General features: G+C 36.7%; 1 protein-coding gene across 1 annotated transcript in view; it reads left to right on the forward strand.

Moving 5' to 3' along the window:
* MTPN (myotrophin) overlaps nt 1–20,074 on the forward strand; it is a 53,646-nt gene that overhangs the window by 14,125 nt on the left and 19,447 nt on the right. Inside the window, exon 2 of the mRNA XM_008707607.2 lies at nt 19,936–20,049. Within this exon, the coding sequence (XP_008705829.1) occupies nt 19,936–20,049 (114 nt within the window). The remainder of the gene's footprint in view (nt 1–19,935; nt 20,050–20,074) is intronic.

Consider the following 20,074-nt stretch of genomic DNA (forward strand, 5'->3'; position numbering starts at 1 on the left):
GAAATTTTTTTTTTATTTTATAGTTCTCATCTTTAAACAAGGCGTACGTGTTTTTTTACTGTGAACAGTTTTTTTTTTTCCAAAAAAATTTTTTTTGCCAGATTCTCAGGCATCGTCAACCACTGAAATATGTTAAAATTGCTACCATTTGTAGTAATTTTGTCAGTGAAAATAACCCACAGGTGGGAACATGTCTGGGATATGACTGATCCTGGTAGATTTTAGAAGGTGATTACTTTGGTCAGGATCAGCCTAGTAAGGATTTTAACTAGTAATAAACTATTCTTCAAAACAATTGAAAATGTTTTTCATGGACGCATTATTATTTATTTATTAAGTAGGTGCTCATTAAATGAATTGCTTGTTATGGGTATTATTACTGTTCATTACTTTGAGTTCATATTTATAAGATGGAAAGTTTGATGCATTTGGTGTGGCAGACCTTTCCTGATAACTTTGTAGAAAATATGTAGAATTAAGAGCCATTTGATTAAGTATTTCTCAGACCTTCTACCTTTCTCTCGTGCTGTCTACCTATATTATCTCCTTTTTTGTTTGCTTTGCTCCTCAGTGGTAAATTATACATTTGAATCCACTGCTATGTAGTTTATAACTCTGGTACTTTTTATCCAGTAATATCACTAGTGCAGTATTATGTAATTTTTTGGCAAAGTTGTATCCTAAGGCAAGGATTTGTAACCTCAAGGGGCAGGGGAGAGAGGACAGAGGGACAGTTGTAGGAAAGGAGAGGCCATAGCATTCATCCAGTTCTCAAAAGGCTCTGTCACTATCAAAATACTAAATACCACAATCTTAAGGAAATTCTGAACTCTTAGTGGGGAAAGGTAATACTTAGCTGTAACTGAATTACTGGGTACATTGACTCAACTATATGGAATTTGTTAAATGTAATAGTTTTACTGCATTCTGCTGTCAGTCAGGTGTCCAGTATTAACTTACACGCTGTGCTACAAAATGGTCACACGTATGCTAATTTAGTCTACTCTTTGTTAAATAGCTTTTGAGGACACTGGTTTCTTGTGACAGTACAGTATGTACTTAGAACTCAGTTGCAGCAACATGTAGGTGTCTTAGAGATCAAAGGAAGCAAATTACTTGTGTATTTTCACCTGAAAAAAAGTCCTAAAAAAGAGTTCTCTGCAAGAGTCAAATGGCCATTTCGTTTGGAAATATAAAGAATGCTATCCCAGTCTGAATGTTTATTATTCAAATGAACCTACTGTGTAGTAGAGGCTTGTAGGAAGTACTGGATCTAGTAAACCTCCCTCCCAGACCACACTTTTGAGACGCATATAAAAGGTTTTGCCATTGGGGCACCTGGGTGGCCCAGTCAGTTAAGCATCTGCCTTTAGCTCAGGACATGATCCCGGGGTCCTGGGATCGAGCCCCCACATTGGGCTCCCTGTTCAGCGGGAAGTCTGCCTCTCCCTCTTCCTCTGCCCCCCCCTCCCCAACTTGTGCTTGCTCACTTGCTCTCTCAAATAAATGAAATCTTCTTTTTAAAGATTTTGCCATTAAGGACAGGAAATCTGAAACTATTGGAAGTATATATGTATTTGTAAATATGTTTTTACTCCATATTAAAACCATTTAGGAGAGTAGATAAGGCATATATTGAAATAAGCTGGGGAAATCTTGTGAAAGGAAGATGTAGAAAAATAGAAATACAAAATAAATAGACTGGGTAAAGTGACCTACTCCCTGTTTAGACTGGGGATGTAGAAAGAGAACACTTCATATCACAAAGCCCCTTGAAATGATTTTTTTTATTCACCATCGTACCTAACCTTTTGTCCCTTGTTTGCCTTAAACTTCCAGAAGCTATACTTAGAGTGAAGTAGTCCTAGCAGCCCGCCAGAAGAGAAATTACTCTCTGGACCATGTAAGTGATTAAAATGACAGTATCCCTAGACTATAGGTAAAGCAAACCAAAGACCTAATACTTTGTCCTGTTACAAATAAACATAATGATATTCTAATAGCCACCATGTAATATTAGGTTATTTGCTGAGTGCTTTGTCTAGATTTTCTCATTTAATTCTCATAAACATTTGTTTTAAAGAAGACACCATGAAAAATTGTTTTTACAGGTAAGGTAAATGACAATTGAAGAAATGTAAGTAATGTGCCCAGGTTAACCAGGCTAGTAAATGGCAGAGCCAAGATTTGTCTGTGGATCTGTTTGATTCCATAAACCACTCTCATTCCATTACATGAACGGGAGTATTTTTTTTGGAAGACTGAGGGGGTACAGAAATGGAGTTTCAATTTTTTTTTTATGACTTAGCACAAACTTGTGGTCAAAAGAGAAACTTTTAGAACCACGGTGACCATAGTCCAGCTCGTGCTATGCGAATTACAGCTTTTAGTTGACCCGATGAACTTGTGTCTTTTTGTTCACTTCTGTACATTTCTACCGTGTAGAATAATGTCCAGCTCTTAGTGGGAGCTTATCAGTATTTGTTGAATAAATGACCAGATAAATGGGTAGTGAATGAAAAAGCTCTCTAAAGCTAGAAAGTCTTAGAAAAGATCTAGAGCTGTGCATGCGGTGGTAGGAGTTTATATAGAAAGAGCTTGTGGTTATTCTCTATCCAGAACATGAAATCAAGATCAGATTAAGGAGTATCAGCTTGGGCTGAAAGTCACTGGCAAGATTTGGAGTCTAAATGGCAGGAAAAGAAGAGCATCCAAAATCTGAAGAAGAAATAAAGTGTTAACAGAGACAGAAACCAGGTGAACCAGTTCACCTTCATGTTGGCATTAGCAAACTGGCAGAAAGGGGCCTGAATCAGGGTGAGGGAGAGCTATAATATGTCTTGGGATTTAACTCTTGTCACCCAGTACATTAGGGGTGTTCTGTGTTCTTCAGTGCTTTTAACTGGTGTCTAAGGTGTAATACAAAAGACAAGGAGATCAAAAAAAAAAAAAAAAGATGTCAGGCCACTTTGAGTTAGTCATGTAAAAAAGTCATTTCTTAAAATCATTATAAGACTTCTTTACCTTTGATAGAGAACATTGCTCATTATTTCTTTTGTAATTTGTTATCCAAGAGGAAACAATCAAATTATTACACAGTACCACCAAAGCCAGTTATTATTTGCTGGTTTTGCTTAAAATGAAAGATGAATTCAGCACCTACTTTGGCTCCTAGAGTTTGACTCAAAATATTAAGACTTATTTTTTAAAATAAGGCTTGGAGGTTTTCTGCAGTTAGTCCTAAAAGTGCTTGTTTTCATTCCGAATACTCATTTTTATAAGGATATATTTTGAACAGGTGTGTGGATAATTATTCTAAAGGAAATAGTGGACTCTGTGCGTGTGTGTGTGCATATATTATAAATACTGCGTTTTTTTCTCAAGCATTGAAAGCTCTTAAATGAACTTTTATTTATTTTTACAAAACTAGAAAAATAGAACTTTGAATTTGAAGTCAGATGTTCTGAGGTTAATTTTCTTTGGAAGCAAGATGGATTGAATGATGTTTTTGTACAGATTTTTTAATGGAGTTTTAAATGTAAAAATTGTCCATTACCTTTTAGCTACTATGGAAAGTTACTAGAATTAGTATACTTAAAAAAATTTTTTTGTTGCAAGATTTAGGCAAAATAATAAATGTTTTCAAAGTCTAATGTGAAATAAAAAGACAGATTTTAAAAAGCCATGTAACTTTATATTAACACTCTCACAGAAGCTGTGGTTTTCCACAGTTTTGGGTCTATCCATAAAGGTAATATTATTCTTACCTTTAATATAATAATTTAATATTTTTACCTTTATTTTCAAAATAGTAATTTTCCAGTATTGAGCTTTTCTTTGCTTCATCATTGTTGGTTTCATTGTGTGTGTGTGTGTGTGTGTGTGTGTGTGTGTGTGTGTTCCGGTGTTTATATTAAGGCCTTTTGTATTAGTTTTTAGTTTTATTGCAGTGGGGTTAGAGAATAGGTTCTATAAGGTTTTCAACTTCAGGATGTATTAAGGTTTTCTTTGGTTTATTACAATCAGGTTTTGTTAATCAGTAGAAGTTAAAGGTGGAGTTTCCATAAAGTACAGAGTTTGATATATATTAATTCAATCTTACTGATTATTAATCATGCCTGCTGTATTCTTACCTGCCAAAGACTGAGATTATTATGATGGTCTCTCACTACAGTGCTATTTTTGTCAGTTGTTTTCTTGGTATTTGGTAGATTCATGACTAACATACACATTTTTTTAAATGTAAAATGAGCATCTTTGCATATATACTTTTCTTTGCCTTGAATTCAACTTTGTCATCTGTTAACATTACTCATTAATTTTTTAGATATATGTACCTGATATATTTTTGCCCATTCGTTTATATTTTTCACATTTTCTCACATTATTTTGTTTTTAGGTGTGTGTCTCATTGGATTTTTGTTTGCTTTTCTTTTTGCCAATGTTATTTAACAAAATCCAAGATTCATTCTTTATCTTTAAATTTGTGACTTAAACCTATTCACATTTGTTGACATAACTGATCAGTTTAAATTTTCTTTTTAGACTTTGAATTTATTTTGTTTAAACTTACTTTCCTTTTGCCTTTTTTTTTTTTAAGCCATAGGAATTTATTTTCTCTGCTTCCTTTTCTTCATTACTTGAAAGGTATTCATTTTTTAGTTCTACCAGAACTTAAATTTCATCAGAAAAAGTGTTTGAGTCTAAATTTTGCTAAGCAGTAGGATTTAGTTTGTTTTAGTTTTTCAAAACAAAAATATGTGTGTTGCTTTGATTATAAAAGTAATGGATTTTTAAATTTTTAATGGATTTTTCATTTTCAAAAAATACAGCGTTATTGAAATTCATGAAGGAGAGTATTCTCATAGTCCTGGTCTCTAAAGATGACAACTAATAAATTTATCATATATGTATTCTTTGAAATTTTATATGATTATAGATGAACATATTCTTCTAAGTTTTGAAGTAGGTGGGATCGTTCCTGCTTTCGTCACTCAGCAGCATGGTCCTCTCCCTGTCAGCAGTACAGAATTTGGGCAAGTTACCTTCATTGTGCCTCAGTTTCCTTGTACAGGAATAGTAGCACTAATTTCCTATAAAGCTTTTGTGATAATTAAGTGAATTAATACCTGGAAAGTACTTGCAACAGTGCCTGGCCACATGGTAAGCATTCAAGAGCTATGTTATTTTCATCTTAAATGAGTCTGCATAGCATTTCATGGAGGATATGCCATCGTTTATTTAAGTCTCCCATGTTCAGCATTTAATTGACACAATTCGTGATTGTGTCACTTAATAAGGCCCAAATCGGATAGAATCTAGTGGATTTTTATTTCCTCACCTACTTTCTGTTTTATATAAATGTGTGATTGTATGTGCTTGTTAAATTCTGTGTCTTTTCTCTCAAGACTTCTTTTTGACATCTGTGTTATCTAGTTTTTAACCATATTTGCTTAAGTAAAGGCTTAATTGGCTTTTCATCATTAATTCTTTGCCGCCAAAACTCCCCATTCTTGTGTTCTAATTTTGAATTCATTTCTTCTATTTCACTGAAGCAGCCGTTCTCAAAGTACTGTAGATCTCATAGATCTCTGGGGGCCCCAGGGACCCCTTCAAGACATCCATAAGGTCAGAACTATTTTCGTAGTAATATTTAGACTTTCTTTGCTGTCTTCACTATGACGACACTTCTGGTGATGCAAAAGCAGAGGTAAGTAAAGCCACTGTGTAAATCAGGGCAGCAGCACCAAACTGTACGGCTTCTAGTCGTTGTGAACTTTACCCCCACACGTGCACAATTAGATATATGCCAGCTTCCCTTCAGAATGCCCTTGATGAAACACTAAACATTCCCTTTCATTAGATCTTGGTTATATGGTGTACACTTCTTTCATATTCTATGTGGAGAAATGGAAAGTGGAGCTGCGACCTGAACTAGCTGCCTTTTCGATGGAGCAAAACCCTGTAATTATCCATTTGGTTATTCAGTCTTGGATATTTGGCAGATATTTTCTTGAAAATGAAGTTAGTGAGCCTGTCAGTTCAAGGAAAAGAGCTTGAAGAGAAAAGTCCAATTTTGGAACATTTATATCTGCCATTTCGAGTTTGACAGCTTCCCAGTACTTAACGGTTTTACTGATGAGATTGGAGGTGTTATCAGTGAATGTGATTGTTTTGATAGTGAAGAAAGAAGTGCATCAACATTTGGAAGATCTCTGTAACTCAGTAAACCAGTACTTTGTAAATGACCAATGCGTGACCTTACAAAATCATGCATATGTATACAAGATCCATTCAGAGTGTAAATAGACTGGTGGGTTTTAATGTAACAGTATGAAGTTCATTGATACAGTGACAGATTCCACATTGTAAATAATCTTTAACAAACTACCGCTTGAGTTTTAGTGTAGTGTCAAAGAAAATCCATAATTAACTGAAAAGGCTGTTACAAACATGTTAAACTTTGGGTGCCTGGGTGGCTCAAATGGTTAACTTCTGCCTTCAGCTCTTTCGGTGCAAGTCATGACCCCAGGGTCCTTGGGGTTGCGCCCCACATCTGGCTCCTTGCTCAGCGGGGAGCCGGCTTCTCCCTCTCTCTCTTTGTCCCTCTCTCTGCTCGTTTTCTCGCTCTCTCCCTCAAAGAAATAAAATCTTTTTGTAAAAAAAGTTAAATTTTTTACTCATTCAACTACGTATCTGCAGGAGGCCGAATTTTCTTCGTATATTTTGGCCGAAACGATCTGTCAGAACAAATTGAATGTGGCAGCAGATATGAGAAGTCAGCTGTCCTCTATTAAGGCAGACATTAAAAAAATGGCAAAAAAAAAAAAAAAAAGTAATGCAGTGTCACCCTTCACCTTTTAGGTGAGAGGGGAAGAGGAATACAGTTATTTTTTATTTTTTAAAATCTCATTTATGTTAACATGCAATGTGTTTCTTTTTGTTAATTCTAAATGAATTACTAAATATTTAAAAGGTTTTCTGCTTTGGTAAATACCCATAGATAGAACCATTATAAACAAAAAACACTTTGGGATGCTGAGACTAAACGTCAGAGAATTTACTGCACCAGAAGTCTTCAAGGTGCTGCTCACCTCCTCCTCCTTCCCTCATGGGAGCGTCAGTGGTATATTTTCTGAATCGCTGGTACCCAGGACTGCCTTTGCATTTACACATGAATGTTGATGAGCTTGGTGTGGAACGCATGAGTCATAATTTATTCTCTCTCAGCTGCAGATCAGAGATTCTGGAGACCTTCTGCCTACCTCTAACATATTTAAAAGACACCTCATACATCTCCCATTAGTGTCAGTGTCAGTAACTCTCCTCAGAGGCTTATACCCGATCCCCAGGTCCTCTCCAGATAGCATTACTATAGATAGTTTCTTTCTCTTGTCCTCTGGAACTCAGTGCTATAGAAAGAGACCAGGCTAATTTAATTTTCTTTAGAGTTAACACATTTTTTATTTTTTTTGTTTTTGTTTTCATCCTTGTAAAATAAACTGCAAAACTAATGGGCAGCGGCTGGGGGGGCGCGGGGGGGGCGGTTCTGTTGAATTTTGTCAATGAGCTTTTTACGATCTGCAGGTTGCAGTCTTTTTGAACTCAAAAGTTTACTTTTATAACCTTCGATTCCTCTTGTTCTGACCATGTATTCATAGATTTTAGCTTTACTGTCATTATATCATTTTAATCATTTTTGTTTATCACCTCAGTATTCTGGGAGAATTTCTAAAGCTTATTGTCAAGTCTTTAATTAAATTTTCTTAATTTGGAGTTGGTAGTGTTACCCAGCTCTGCTGACTTTGGTGCGGATTTTAATCTCGCGGTTGCAGTTTTAATTCTTCTGCCATATTTCACTTTCTCAGCCAGTTTCCTATTCCCATCAGCCTGGATCTCGGTTTGTTCGCTTTGCATGTTTGCTTGTTTTCATCTTAAGATACTTTTTTCATAGAAACCATGTCTTTTGGATTCTAGCTTGATCACTCTGAATGCTTTCTAAAATTAAGTTTCTTGAATTTTCAGTATGATTTTTCTTTTCCTTTGTTACACTTTTCTTGCAGTTTTCATACACCCCATATTGTTTTTCTTCTGTGACTTACCCTTTAAAGGGGAAAGCTGTCCAGACTGAGGGTATGCAGACTCGTAAAATGTGAGGATCACTCCTGACTACACATATCGTCTGCCTTGTACTAGAAGAATCCTAGTTTCTGGTAGCTTTATTGGCCTAATGGGATATGTTTTAGATTCTCTATTGCCTATTCTAAAACACTACTTAAAAAATTCTAACTTCAGGTAGGAATGTGCCTTAGCTCTCTCTGTGACTCTGTCGCTACAAGAAGTGGTTGATCCTTCGTGGGAGGAGAAATAGTGGATCACTTTTGTTTCCTCTGACAGGAACCGATTCTGCAGCTAAGAAGAGACAGTGGGGGAGAAGAAACTTTTTACCTTAATAACCTCTTACCAAAGGGAATATATGACTGAACAAGAGAGCGGCTTATTTTTCTTTCTTTTAACCTCAATCATGAAGTAGGCAGTCCACACCTGGTGCGGTGGCTCCATGGTCCTAAGTTACCTAAGCTCCTCCCTCCTTTGTGAATCGCTTCTGTCTTCAGGGTCACCTCATGGTGCAAAATGGCTACTGGAGTTTCAGCCACCATTCTCACATTCAAACAGGAATAAGAGGAGAAGTATATCTTCCAGTAAGTCCTTGAGGCACCATTCAACTTGTGTTCTCACCTACTGACTACTCCTAGGTACTAGAGTTGCTGGGAAATGTGTGCTAGCTGGGCACATTGCCAACCTAATAAAGTCAGAATTTGTTGATAAAGAAGGGTAGAATGGAGAGGGTAGTATCTTTGCTGCCGTGGCAATATAGCGTGGTAAATGTAACTAGATCACAGGGGCGGCTTCGGTAACACCCTAGGTAATGAAGGTACAAGTAGCTGGCCGGTATGCTTGGTTTTCTGAGTTGTGTTTTGTTTGTTTTTGAGAGGGAGCACAATTGCAGGAAGGTGGAGAGGGGCAGAGAGAGAGAATCTTCAGCAGGCTCCATGCCCAGAGCGGAGCCTGACGTGGGGCTTGATCTCACAACCCTGAGATCATAACCTGCACTGAAATCAAGAGTCAGATGCTTAACCGACTGAGCCACCGAGGCACCCCCATTCTGAGCTTTTTTGAGTTGTCTTTTTCTGTTTGTCTTCACAGAAGTTGAGGCAGGTATATCAGGAATGTGTCCCAGAGAATATATCACTTATACTGGAGGACAGTTTGCTCTCCGGTTTAGTTTGTGGACACAATTTAGAGAAGTGAGAACTTCCAAACATTTAGTATTAGCATTAGGATTTAATGTGTTCCTACTGGTTTTAATTTGTTTAGTATCTTTATTACATCGTTAAAATAATTCTGAACTAGAATTGATGGCACACTTACCCATTTTCCATGAGAATGATATGAGCAGGTCTTACTGTCAGCGAATTTTGCCATTTTATGTTCTCCAACTTTTTTTCTTCTATTTTGTGACCCAATTTCAGAGATGTTAAAATGCAGGAAAATGCGTGCTTTGGAATTGATGAAGTGTATGATATTGTTATGTTCTATAAAATAAGAACTTTAATGGTACAGGGTATTTGGTATTAATCTACATGTCCAGAATTAGGATATTTAGGTAAACTATGGCACATCTACTCGAGAGACTGTCGTGTAGCTTTCAAGAATGGTAGCAAGACAAGATACCTAAATGTTAAATAATTAGTGTGATTTACTTTCACAGAAAAAAATTAAACAGAAGGAAAGCAAGGTAATAATGGTTGTGTTTTAGATGGCAAGACTCACTAGAAGAAAGATCTCTTTTCCAAATGTTATTTAATGAATGTGTTACTTTTTAAATTATTTGTGGTGGCTGTGGGGTTGTCTAAAACTTATGAAGGAATCAATTAGAAATAAATCCTGCTGTGCTAATTTCCCTTTTTTTGCAGTTCCTAGACTACTATTAGATGAAGGAACTCTCAATCATTTCATTGAAATTTTTATATTTTAATGTTATGCTTGGGAGAATGATGGTAAAGGATGGTGGGATAAGAATTTAATGAACTAGATTCAAGACTGTTTGAATGGTAATACCCACATACGCTACCTATTTCTTTGTGTAGTGAACTGAAGGAAGTTTCCTGAATACTGCTGGGGCTCATTCTTCATCTTTTCTCATTTTCTAATGAATGTCTTAGGTCACCATAATGAAGGTAGGTGAGGTACAACTAGAGGGAGGTTGGGGATCAGAACTAACAAATTCCTTTCAGTTAGAATCTAGCAAGAACTTGACAGCCTGGAAAAATAAAATGACCATTATAAGTTGAAATTTAATAGCAATTAATGTAATGGCCCTATGTGTATACTCAAAATGAGTAACTGAAGTTCAGGGTAATAGCAAATCACGTAAAGAGATTTCATTTTAGTTATAATGTGATGATTTCATTTTAGTTATCTGATGTGGCTGTTAAACATAATTGGTAATCTAACATGAAAATCGAGACTGCTTGTTCCATGCGTCCCCAAGGGGTAGAACCAGAACTGTAAAGTGGGAATGAGCTGATTGGTAAGATCTTGAGTTGCCTTTCATTAGAGAGGTTTACTTGTAGGCTGGGCATACACAAACAAGGATTCAAACAGAGTGAGGGGTTGGGTTGGATGACATTCAGAGTCCTCTCAAATACTGAGACTCTGTGACTTTCAGACACACGAATAATATTTTTAAACTACCTCTTTGTGGAGTGATCGTTGTTATGGTAAGTAGGGGGTTCCATAGTGTGACAAAGATGCTATATATATGACTGCACCAATTCATTAAATTTTGGACTATTGGCACAAGTCACCCGTAGACATCATAGGCAGTATGTATAAGTAAGGCACTCTCCTTTTTTTTAATGGAGTTTTTATTGAAGTACATAAATAACAGATACCTAATTGAAAAAAGGTGAAGTGTAGTCAGAGACATAAACTAAGAACTGTGAGGATTAAAAGGAGGGAATTACATATCAAGAGTATCAAGGGCGAAAAAGAATATCAGGTAAAAGTTTTACAAGAGAAAATAGGTCTTGAAGGCTAAGTGCAATTTCAGCAGATCAGGACATGAATGGAAGTGGGGTAACCATGACAAAAGCAACAACATGAAGTTGCCTAGAAGTGGGAAAACACTGATATGTTGGGAGCGGTGTATGTATGAGGTAAAATGGCCAGAATGGTAAGTTGGTGTTGAAGTGAAGAGGAGTTGAGTGTTGTGATGAGGATTTTTTATTCAGCAAGAGGGAGCGAGCAGTTGGCATTTTTTGAGTGAAGGAGTAGCATGACCGATCAGTCTTACTTTTTAGGAACACTGAGGTACTTGATTGACATTTGTTGAATTGTTAAATGTGGAGAAATTAAGTAGAAAGCTATTCAGATGAGAACCATTGAGGGCTCTATTAATAAAAGCATTTGGCATTATTGAGTGCTCACTGTGTGCCAGGCGCCTTACATTATTTCAGTGAAGCCTCACAACTATCGTGTGGTAGGTACTTTCCAAGGTAACACTTGCTGGATTTCCAGGAGGAAATTCCTATGAGAAATCCATCCACCATATTCTCTTACGTACACATGTGCTGTGTTCACCCATACTCTCTAAATCACCTTAGTGAATACTGTTACTTCTCAGTACAGCATTTTAACATACTATCATAATCAGCAATCACAAATTATTCTTGAAGTTTTAAAGTACCATAGTAGGCATTGTGGTAGAAATTAAAGAAGTATAAGATGTAGTCTGATTCATAAGTAGACACAGACCCACAATTCTTTTTTGTACCATTAGCATGCCCAGCACAATGCTAGGAACATGGCTTCTTAGTAAATACTAGTTGATTTATTGATATTAAATGTAGAATTAGACCATTTCACCAATAATTTTCTAGTCAGATAAGAATTTATCAGTATAACTGAAACTCTTGGTTTATTCAGAACAGTGGTACTTGAGAAATGAAGGATGACTGACCTTCACAAATGCTAGTAATGTCATTTAATTTTCAAAATTTGGAAAACCTGTCCACTGTCCAGCCCTAAAATGTCATGCTTCAACATTGGAATAAATGATATTGCTTACAATTTATTCAGTTCTCCCCTTAACATAGAACTCACTGACTTTTTAATATAAACTAGTCACGCATTATCACATCCTTTTTTTTTTAATTCTATGAATAATTTTGATTAGGACCAGGGAAGAATCAGAGAAGGTAGTCTGCAAATGTTAGAATATGGAATAATCTTAGAACTCTTCTTGGGTTCCATTTGATTTAGAATACCACATGGACTTTCTCTTCCCACCATAATCTAAACCCCCTTGTTTGAGAGGCACCAGGAGTCAACCTATTCTAAAGCATTTCATAGTCACTATAGTGGTTCCGGATAGAATGTATTTAATTTAAACTCACTGGAAAATATTGCAGAGTTTATTATGTTTGCCATATTATGTATCTGGAATATGCCATATTTGGAGAAAATAAGAATAGTTTAAAAACAACTTAGAAGAAAAATATGGCAAAATATAATTGTAATAGAATAAAAATCTATTTTGTGTATTTTTAACAACCAACAGGCTTCATGTTTCAATAAAAGAAAGAGAGTAAAATCCAGTAAAACTGGATAGATAATTCTTGTTGAAAGGGAAAGGGAAAGCCAGGCAAGCCGTGATGTGATGACGAATTAGGTTTGTCAGTCTGTGTTACTTCAACTGCATTTGGTAAATAGAAGCTGTGTGCAGTTATTATTTGTGACCTGCATGGTTATTTACACACATATCATGATGAAAAACATTCTCATAAACACATTACTGCATGGTGAGGTCTTCAAAAATATATGTAAACTTTATACCTGAGGAAGCATTTGTTACTCAAAATTTATAGTCAAAGTATTTTGATATAGATATTATTACAGGACTGTATAAGGATGACCGAACTTACCAGCTCTTTAAATTATATATGATTAAATCATATATAGATCCCCAAATCATATATAGATCCCCAAAATTTGTTACAAAACTCCTGGTAGACATGGATAAGTCAGGAGAGGAAACAGAGAAGCAGTAGTCAATAATGTGGTGTCCCTGAAGCCAGAAGAGAGTGTGTTTAAAAAAGGAAGAAATGATCCACTTTGTTACTTCTGTGAGGTTAAGGTGAGGACCGAAATAACCTTTGCATTTTGCAACATGGAAGTCACTGACCTCAGCAAAAATGGTTATGGTTTAGTGTTGAGGGTGGAAGTCAGATTAGAACAGAAGGTGAGAAATTGGAGCTAGCAAATACAGACAGTGCTTTTGGAAAATTTAGCCATGAGAGGGAGGAGGGAGAACAGTAACTGAAAGGTCTAAGGATGGGCCTAAGGAGAGGTTATTGTGTTGTATTTTGCTTGTTTAGTGGAAGAGCTGTGCGTGGCATATACTGATGAAAAGGAGCCCATAGAGCAGTAGAGGTTGAAAACATAGGCAAGAAAAGAGATAAACAAAGGATTAAGTTTTCTAAAAAAATAGGAAAGGATGATATCCAAAACAGAGGTGAGAGTTTGGCTTCCGATAGGAGGAGAGGAGAGAGTTGTCAGTGGTAGGAAGGTGTGGGGGGAGGGAAGTTGCTAAGGGAGTGGCTGTCTGAAGACAGTCTTCTGTGTAGAGGGTACAGTGAGGTTATCTGCTGAGAATGAAAGGGAAAGAGAAGGTAGAGAAGTCTGAGGTATATAAAAAGTGAAAGAAATTTAAAATAGTCTCTGTGGAAAGTGGAAAAGCAAGAGAAAAAGGAAAACATGGTAAGATTGTCATGTAATGCTAAGGGACCCCTTGAGATAGTACATCTTTCTTTAGTCCCAGAATCTGGGAGACAAAATTAGGATTAGATTTTTCTTTGTAGCTCATAATGTTTCATTAAATTAGAATCAAGATTACAGAACAGGTGTCTAACTTCCTCTCTGATGATGTCACTAATGCCTAGAGTATGGGCAGAGGGTAGGGAGAAAGGAACTAGATAGAGCACTATCTTCCTTCCCTATTTTATCACCACTACTGCAGTTACACCTATCAAGACCGCTGAAAACCTGGTGAAATTATCATTGAACCCCCCGCACATCAGTAAACACACCATTGATCTCAAGTTACTGCTGCTATTACTAGATAACTAATGTATTATCCATGTGTGCTTGAAATGGAAGGTGTCATGTATGACCTGCTTCCAAATCTATTACTTGAGCAACCTCACCATTTCTTCATCTAGAAGCTTTATCATATCAACATTTACTGTATGTCGGAAACTATACTAGGCATTGGAGATGCAAAAGTAAATAATAGAGCCATGGTACCTGACCTGTGTTCATAGAGGATACAGATAGAGGCAGTTTGAGTACAATGTGGTGAGTGTTAACCACAGGGAAATGCAATGCTTTGAGCACACCTGTGAAGCTCCCATCACTCAGTGCTGAGGTGGTTAGAAATGACTCTCCAGGCAGTTGTATTAAAGCCTGCTTCTAAAGGATTAGTGGGCGTTAACTAAACAAAGGAGGGGGGTGTGGGGAGGGGAAATGGGGGTTCTGGGGGAGAAATGCTGTGAGAATTGAAGTTGAAAGGGCAGTCACCAGATAGATCACTCCAGATCTTCTAAAGTATGTTGTTTAGACATTATTCTCTGGGAGCAATGAATAGCCATCAGATGACTTTTTAAAAGGGAATGATGTGATCACAGTTTATGTTTAGCAAGCTCCCTGTAGTTGCATAGTAAAGAATGGAGTAGACAAAATAGTGCTGAAAGGTAGGATATTGATAAGGATGTTTTTTCCAGCAATTCGGACGATTGTTTTGATCTCTGAAGCCCACCCAGCTGGTCGGGGGTCACATTGATCCTCTCTCATCCCACTTTAAAACTTCTGGTTCCGTGCAGTTAGTTGAGGTGTAGGATGTAAGGCCACAGTTTTTCCTTCAGCACTAACAGTGAAGGAACTTGACCTCAACTAGCTTTTGCTCTTTAAGGCTCCCACAAAGATTATGAGTCACCCCTGTTCTCATCCTATCTCAAATATTGCTTTGTTAGCAGCCCATTTTGTAAGAATAGAGCCACAGAGGTTTGATTTCAGGAAAATCTTTTACTGAGGTATAATTGAAATACAACAAACTACAGATATTTAAAGTGTACAATTTGGTAAGTTTTGACATGTATATACCTGGGAAATCATCACCACAGTCAAGATAATGAACACATCCATTACCCTCACTGCTCTTTTGTAATCCCGCCCTCCTGTTGTCCCTCTCCTCCCCTTCCCCCAGGCAACCACTGATCAGCTTTCTATCACTATAGTGATAACAGTTTGCATATTTGGGGGTTTTTTAAAGATTTTATTTATTTGAGGGAGAGAGAGAAGGAGCAGAGGGAGAGGGAGAAGCCAGACTCCCCTCTGAGCAGGGAGCCCAATGCAGCAGAACTCCAGGATCATGACCTACCTGATCCAAAGGCAGATGCTTAACCGACTGAGCCACCCAGGCGCCCCAAAAGTTTGCATATTTTATAATTTTATGGCAATGCTGTACTTTCTTGATTACTTCATTTCTAGTAATTCTTGAAATCAGGTAGTACTAGTCTTCCACCTTGTCCCTTTTTTAAAGTGGTTTTGGCTAGTCTGGATTCTTTGCATTTCCAGATGAAATGTAGGATCAGTTTGTCAGTTTCTTTAAAAAGCCTCCTGTGGTTTTGACTGGTACTGTGTTGAATCTACACATCAGTTTGGGGAGAATTGACATCTCTGCAGTCCTAAGCCTTCCAACCCACAAACGTGGTATATCTCTCCATTTCTTTAAGGTCCTCTCTAATTTCAATAATTTTTAGTAGTTTTTGGTGTATATTTCACATTTTTGTTAATTTATCACTAAGTATTTCATATCTTTGGATGCTCTTGTAAATAATACTGATTTTACTTCTGATTTGCAATTACTCATTGCTAATATACAAAAATGCAGTTGATTTTATATATTGTTTTGTCCTGAAACACTGCTAAAGTTACTTACTAGTTCTAGTAGCTTTTTGGTAGATTCCATGGAATTTTCTACATAGATGATCATGTCACCTGCAAATAAATAAAGACACTTTTACTTTTTTTTTCTTCCCCAAAATGGATGCTTTTTTTTCTTGCCTAATTGCATTGGTTAGAACTTCCAGTACTGTGTTGAGTAGAATCGATAAAAACAGAGACGTCTTGTTCCTGATTTTTAGGGGCAAAGCATTCAATATGTCACCAATGAAGTATGATAGTTGTAGTTAATTTTTTTTTTTTTTTTGGAAGCCCCTAATTAGACCAGGGAAATTTTCTTCTTTCTATAGTTAGCTGAGTTTTTATCAGGAAGGGATGTAGGGTTTTGTCAGATGCTTTTTCACCTACTGAAATGATCATATGGTTTTTCTTTTCTGATTTGTCGAAATGGTGAATTATGTTGACTGACTTTTCAAATATTTAACCAACTTTGTATTCCTGGGATAAACTTTTGGTCATGGTTATATTCTTTTCATATATTTGTGGGTTCAGTTTGCTAACATTTTGTTTAGAACTTGTGTTCATGAAGGATATTAGCCTGTAGCGTTCTTTTGTTGTAGTGTCTTTTGTATCCTCTTTGTTCGCATTTTGAAGAGTAATGCTGACCTCATAAAATGAGTGGAAATGCTCCTATCTTCTGGAAGAGTTGGTATCACCCTTTTTCTTAAATGTTTGGTAAAATTTGCCAGTGTAGCCCTCTAGGGCCTGGGAGTCTCTTTGTGGGAAGGTAATCAGTAAAGTCTGATATTAGCACTTTGTGTTGGCACTCTTTAGTTTTCTGACCACTCTGGTTAGAGATTTATCAATTGTACTGATCTCAGAGAATCAGCTTTTGATTTCTATTACTTTTTTGTTTTCTGTTTCATTAGTTCCTGCTCATCTTTTCTTGCTTCTGGCTTACTTTGAATTTGATTTTACTTTTTAAAAATAAACTTTATTTTTTGGAGCATACTTAGGTTCACAGCAAAATTGAGCAGAAGGTACAGGGATTTCCATAAACCTTTTTTTAAGTTTTTATTTAAATTTTTAAGTTTTAAGTTTTTATTTAAATTTTTAAGTTTTAAGTTTTTATTTAAATTTTTAAGTTTTAAGTTTTTATTTAAATTCCAGTTAACATACAGTGTAATATTAGTTTCATGTGTACAGTATAGTGATTCATCACCCAGGGCTCATCCCAAGTGTGGTCCTTAATCCCCATCACCTATTTCACTCGTCCCCCTACCCACCTCCACTCTGGTTAACCATCAGTTTGTTCTCTGTAGTTAAGGGTCTGTTTCTTGGTTTGCCCCTCTCTCTCTTTTTTTTTTTTTTTTAACCTATGTCAGGTTTTTTGTTTGTTGTTGTTTTTTGCTTGTTTCTTAAATTCCACATGAGTAAAATCATATGGTATTTGTCTTTCTCCAGCTAATTTATTTCACTTAGCATAATACTATCTAGGTTGGGTGTGTGTGTGTGTGTGTAATACTCTCTAGTTTTTTAGGTGAAAGTACAAAAATCATTATTTTGAGGCCTTGCGACTTTTCCAGTACAGGTCTTTGTACTATAACTTTCTCTGTAAGTACAGCTTTTGCAAAGGCTCCGCAGAAGAGGATCCTTTCTTCCCTGTCAGTCATATGAAGCCTTTCTGATACTGTCATTTTTTGTCTGCTAAAGAAAGAACTGTAAAAACAGTGTCTGCAGGGATAAAGGAGAAAGTTTAAACTCACAACTCCATTTCATATGCATTTTCCATACTTAACACTAAGCAGGGAAGGAAGATGCCACTTATTTTGATTCAAGAAAATATATTTTTGACAGTCATTACTACAAGCAATACTTTTTTCTTTTTAATGATTTTTTATTATGTTAGTCACCATACAGTACATCCCCGGTTTTCGATGTAAGGCTCGATGATTCATTAGTTGTGTATAACACCCAGTGCACCATGCAATATGTGCCCTCCTTACTATCCATCACCGGCCTATCCCATTCCCCCACCCCCCTCCCCTCTGTAGCCCTCAGTTTGTTTCTCATAGTCCATAGTCTCTCATGTTTCATTCCCCCTTCTGATTACCCCCCCTTTCTTTATCCCTTTCTTCTCCTACTGATCTTCCTAGTTCTTATGTTCCATAGATGAGAGAAATCATATGATAGTTGTCTTTCTCTCAAGCAATACTTTCTTTTCAGTGAAAACACCTATCCAGTTAATGCTCTCTAGTTAATGTTAATAATGGAAAGGAGATATTAATAACGTAAGGAAAACTAGTTATATTTGAGAATTGTTGAAGCAGTATCTCCGTTTGCCTCAAAGCCTCCCACTTGAGCAGCTGTGAATAAAGGCTACGGTGGCACACCAAGTTGCCCTTACTACTTGTTTCTGAATGGCCAGTATATTACATTAAATCATACCTTTAAATTTCAACCATTGTGCAGAAACATGCCTTAACTCAATTTTGGATAGTCTTTTAGTGCTATATAAACCAACATCAGGGAGCCACAGAAATAATAGTTAACCTTTATTAAACATTTTACCCTGTGTCAAATACTTTGCATGGAGTAGCTTTAATGATGCACTAAAACCTTGTAGGGTCTAAGCATTTTTCTTCCCATTTTACGGATAAGGAAACAGATTTGGAAAGTAACCATTCTCAGGTCCCACAGATAAGTAGAAGAGTTGGAGCTTCAGCCCCGTCTCCGGTGACTTTAAGCATGTTGAACACTTTTCTTCTAAATCCATATAGAGGGTGTTTTGAAAGAACAGCTTGTAATGGCCATGGAATGATAGGGTTCTGAACATCCTGATTCAGAATCTGGCTTGATGAGTTGACCAAACCAAGATAAGTGACTCGTACAGTAGAGAAAATAAATTCCTTCAGACCTGTTGCTACTCTGCAACCTGAACTTTGCTTAAGAAGGGGCAAATGCTGAATTGGAGGCAACATGGTGGTTTAGAAAGACAATGAGTTTAGATCTCTCTTGTTACTAAAAGTTGACCGCTTTTAGCTTCAGACTTTTCGTTTATTAAGTGGAGATTTTCTCCTTGTAGGTTGGTTTGAAGATCAGAGAGTATGTGTCTAGCACGGTGCCAGGCCTGGCCAGTAAAGAGGCTGGTTGTATTTATTATTGTTGGGATCTTCTCAATGAATGAAAACTTTTTTGAGGCCTTAAGTTCATTTTCTAACATGACCCACTCCACCAAGATTAAGTCCTGTTCTTCAGTATTTGTATAGCACTGAATTCCTTTCCTTCATAGCAGTTACATTTTGACATTGATTACGTGATTATTTGATTAATATCTGCCTCCCCACACTAGATGGTTAGCTCCACGCAGTCAGAAGCCAGGTCTGATTTTGTTCACCTTTGTCTTCTCCGTGCACAGCGCCCGCCATATAGCAGGGCTTTAGTAAATGTTAAATGAAGGAAATGATTCTTAGTAGCAGTACGGACTACCTTGTGATGATGATGTCTGCTTCCTTCAAAATAATGATGCTTTTCCTTGAATTACAATACATGTCCTGTGATCGGCCTAAACTGTGTGTTTGAACTTAACCAGTTTTCTGTGGCCCCATCTTGACATTATGCTGACTGAACTCCCTAGAAATAGAGCACAGTAACATATTTCATGACAGCATTATTGTCTTTTGTTTTCAGTTTGACTAGTCATGATTGAATTATCTTCATACTGCGTGTGTGCTACTGTGCAGAATTTGATTTCAACTTCTTGGTTACTTACTTCACTTCGCAGGAAATGTAATTGTTTCAGGAAACTCTTACACCTTAAGAAGGGAAAAATCCCAGGTGTCTCATGTCCCACCCATCTTCAGTCTACCATCTATCTAAAAATCATTTTCATTTGGCTTCTCTTATAAGGGAGAAGATGTCAACCGGACACTAGAAGGTGGAAGGAAGCCTCTTCATTATGCAGCAGACTGTGGGCAGCTTGAAATCCTGGAATTTCTGCTTCTGAAAGGAGCAGATATTAATGTATGTAAATGTTGTCATTTTATTT

This window comes from Ursus maritimus, unplaced genomic scaffold, assembly GCF_017311325.1.
Source record: "Ursus maritimus isolate PB19 unplaced genomic scaffold, ASM1731132v1 scaffold_3, whole genome shotgun sequence".
Lineage (NCBI taxonomy): Eukaryota > Metazoa > Chordata > Mammalia > Carnivora > Ursidae > Ursus > Ursus maritimus.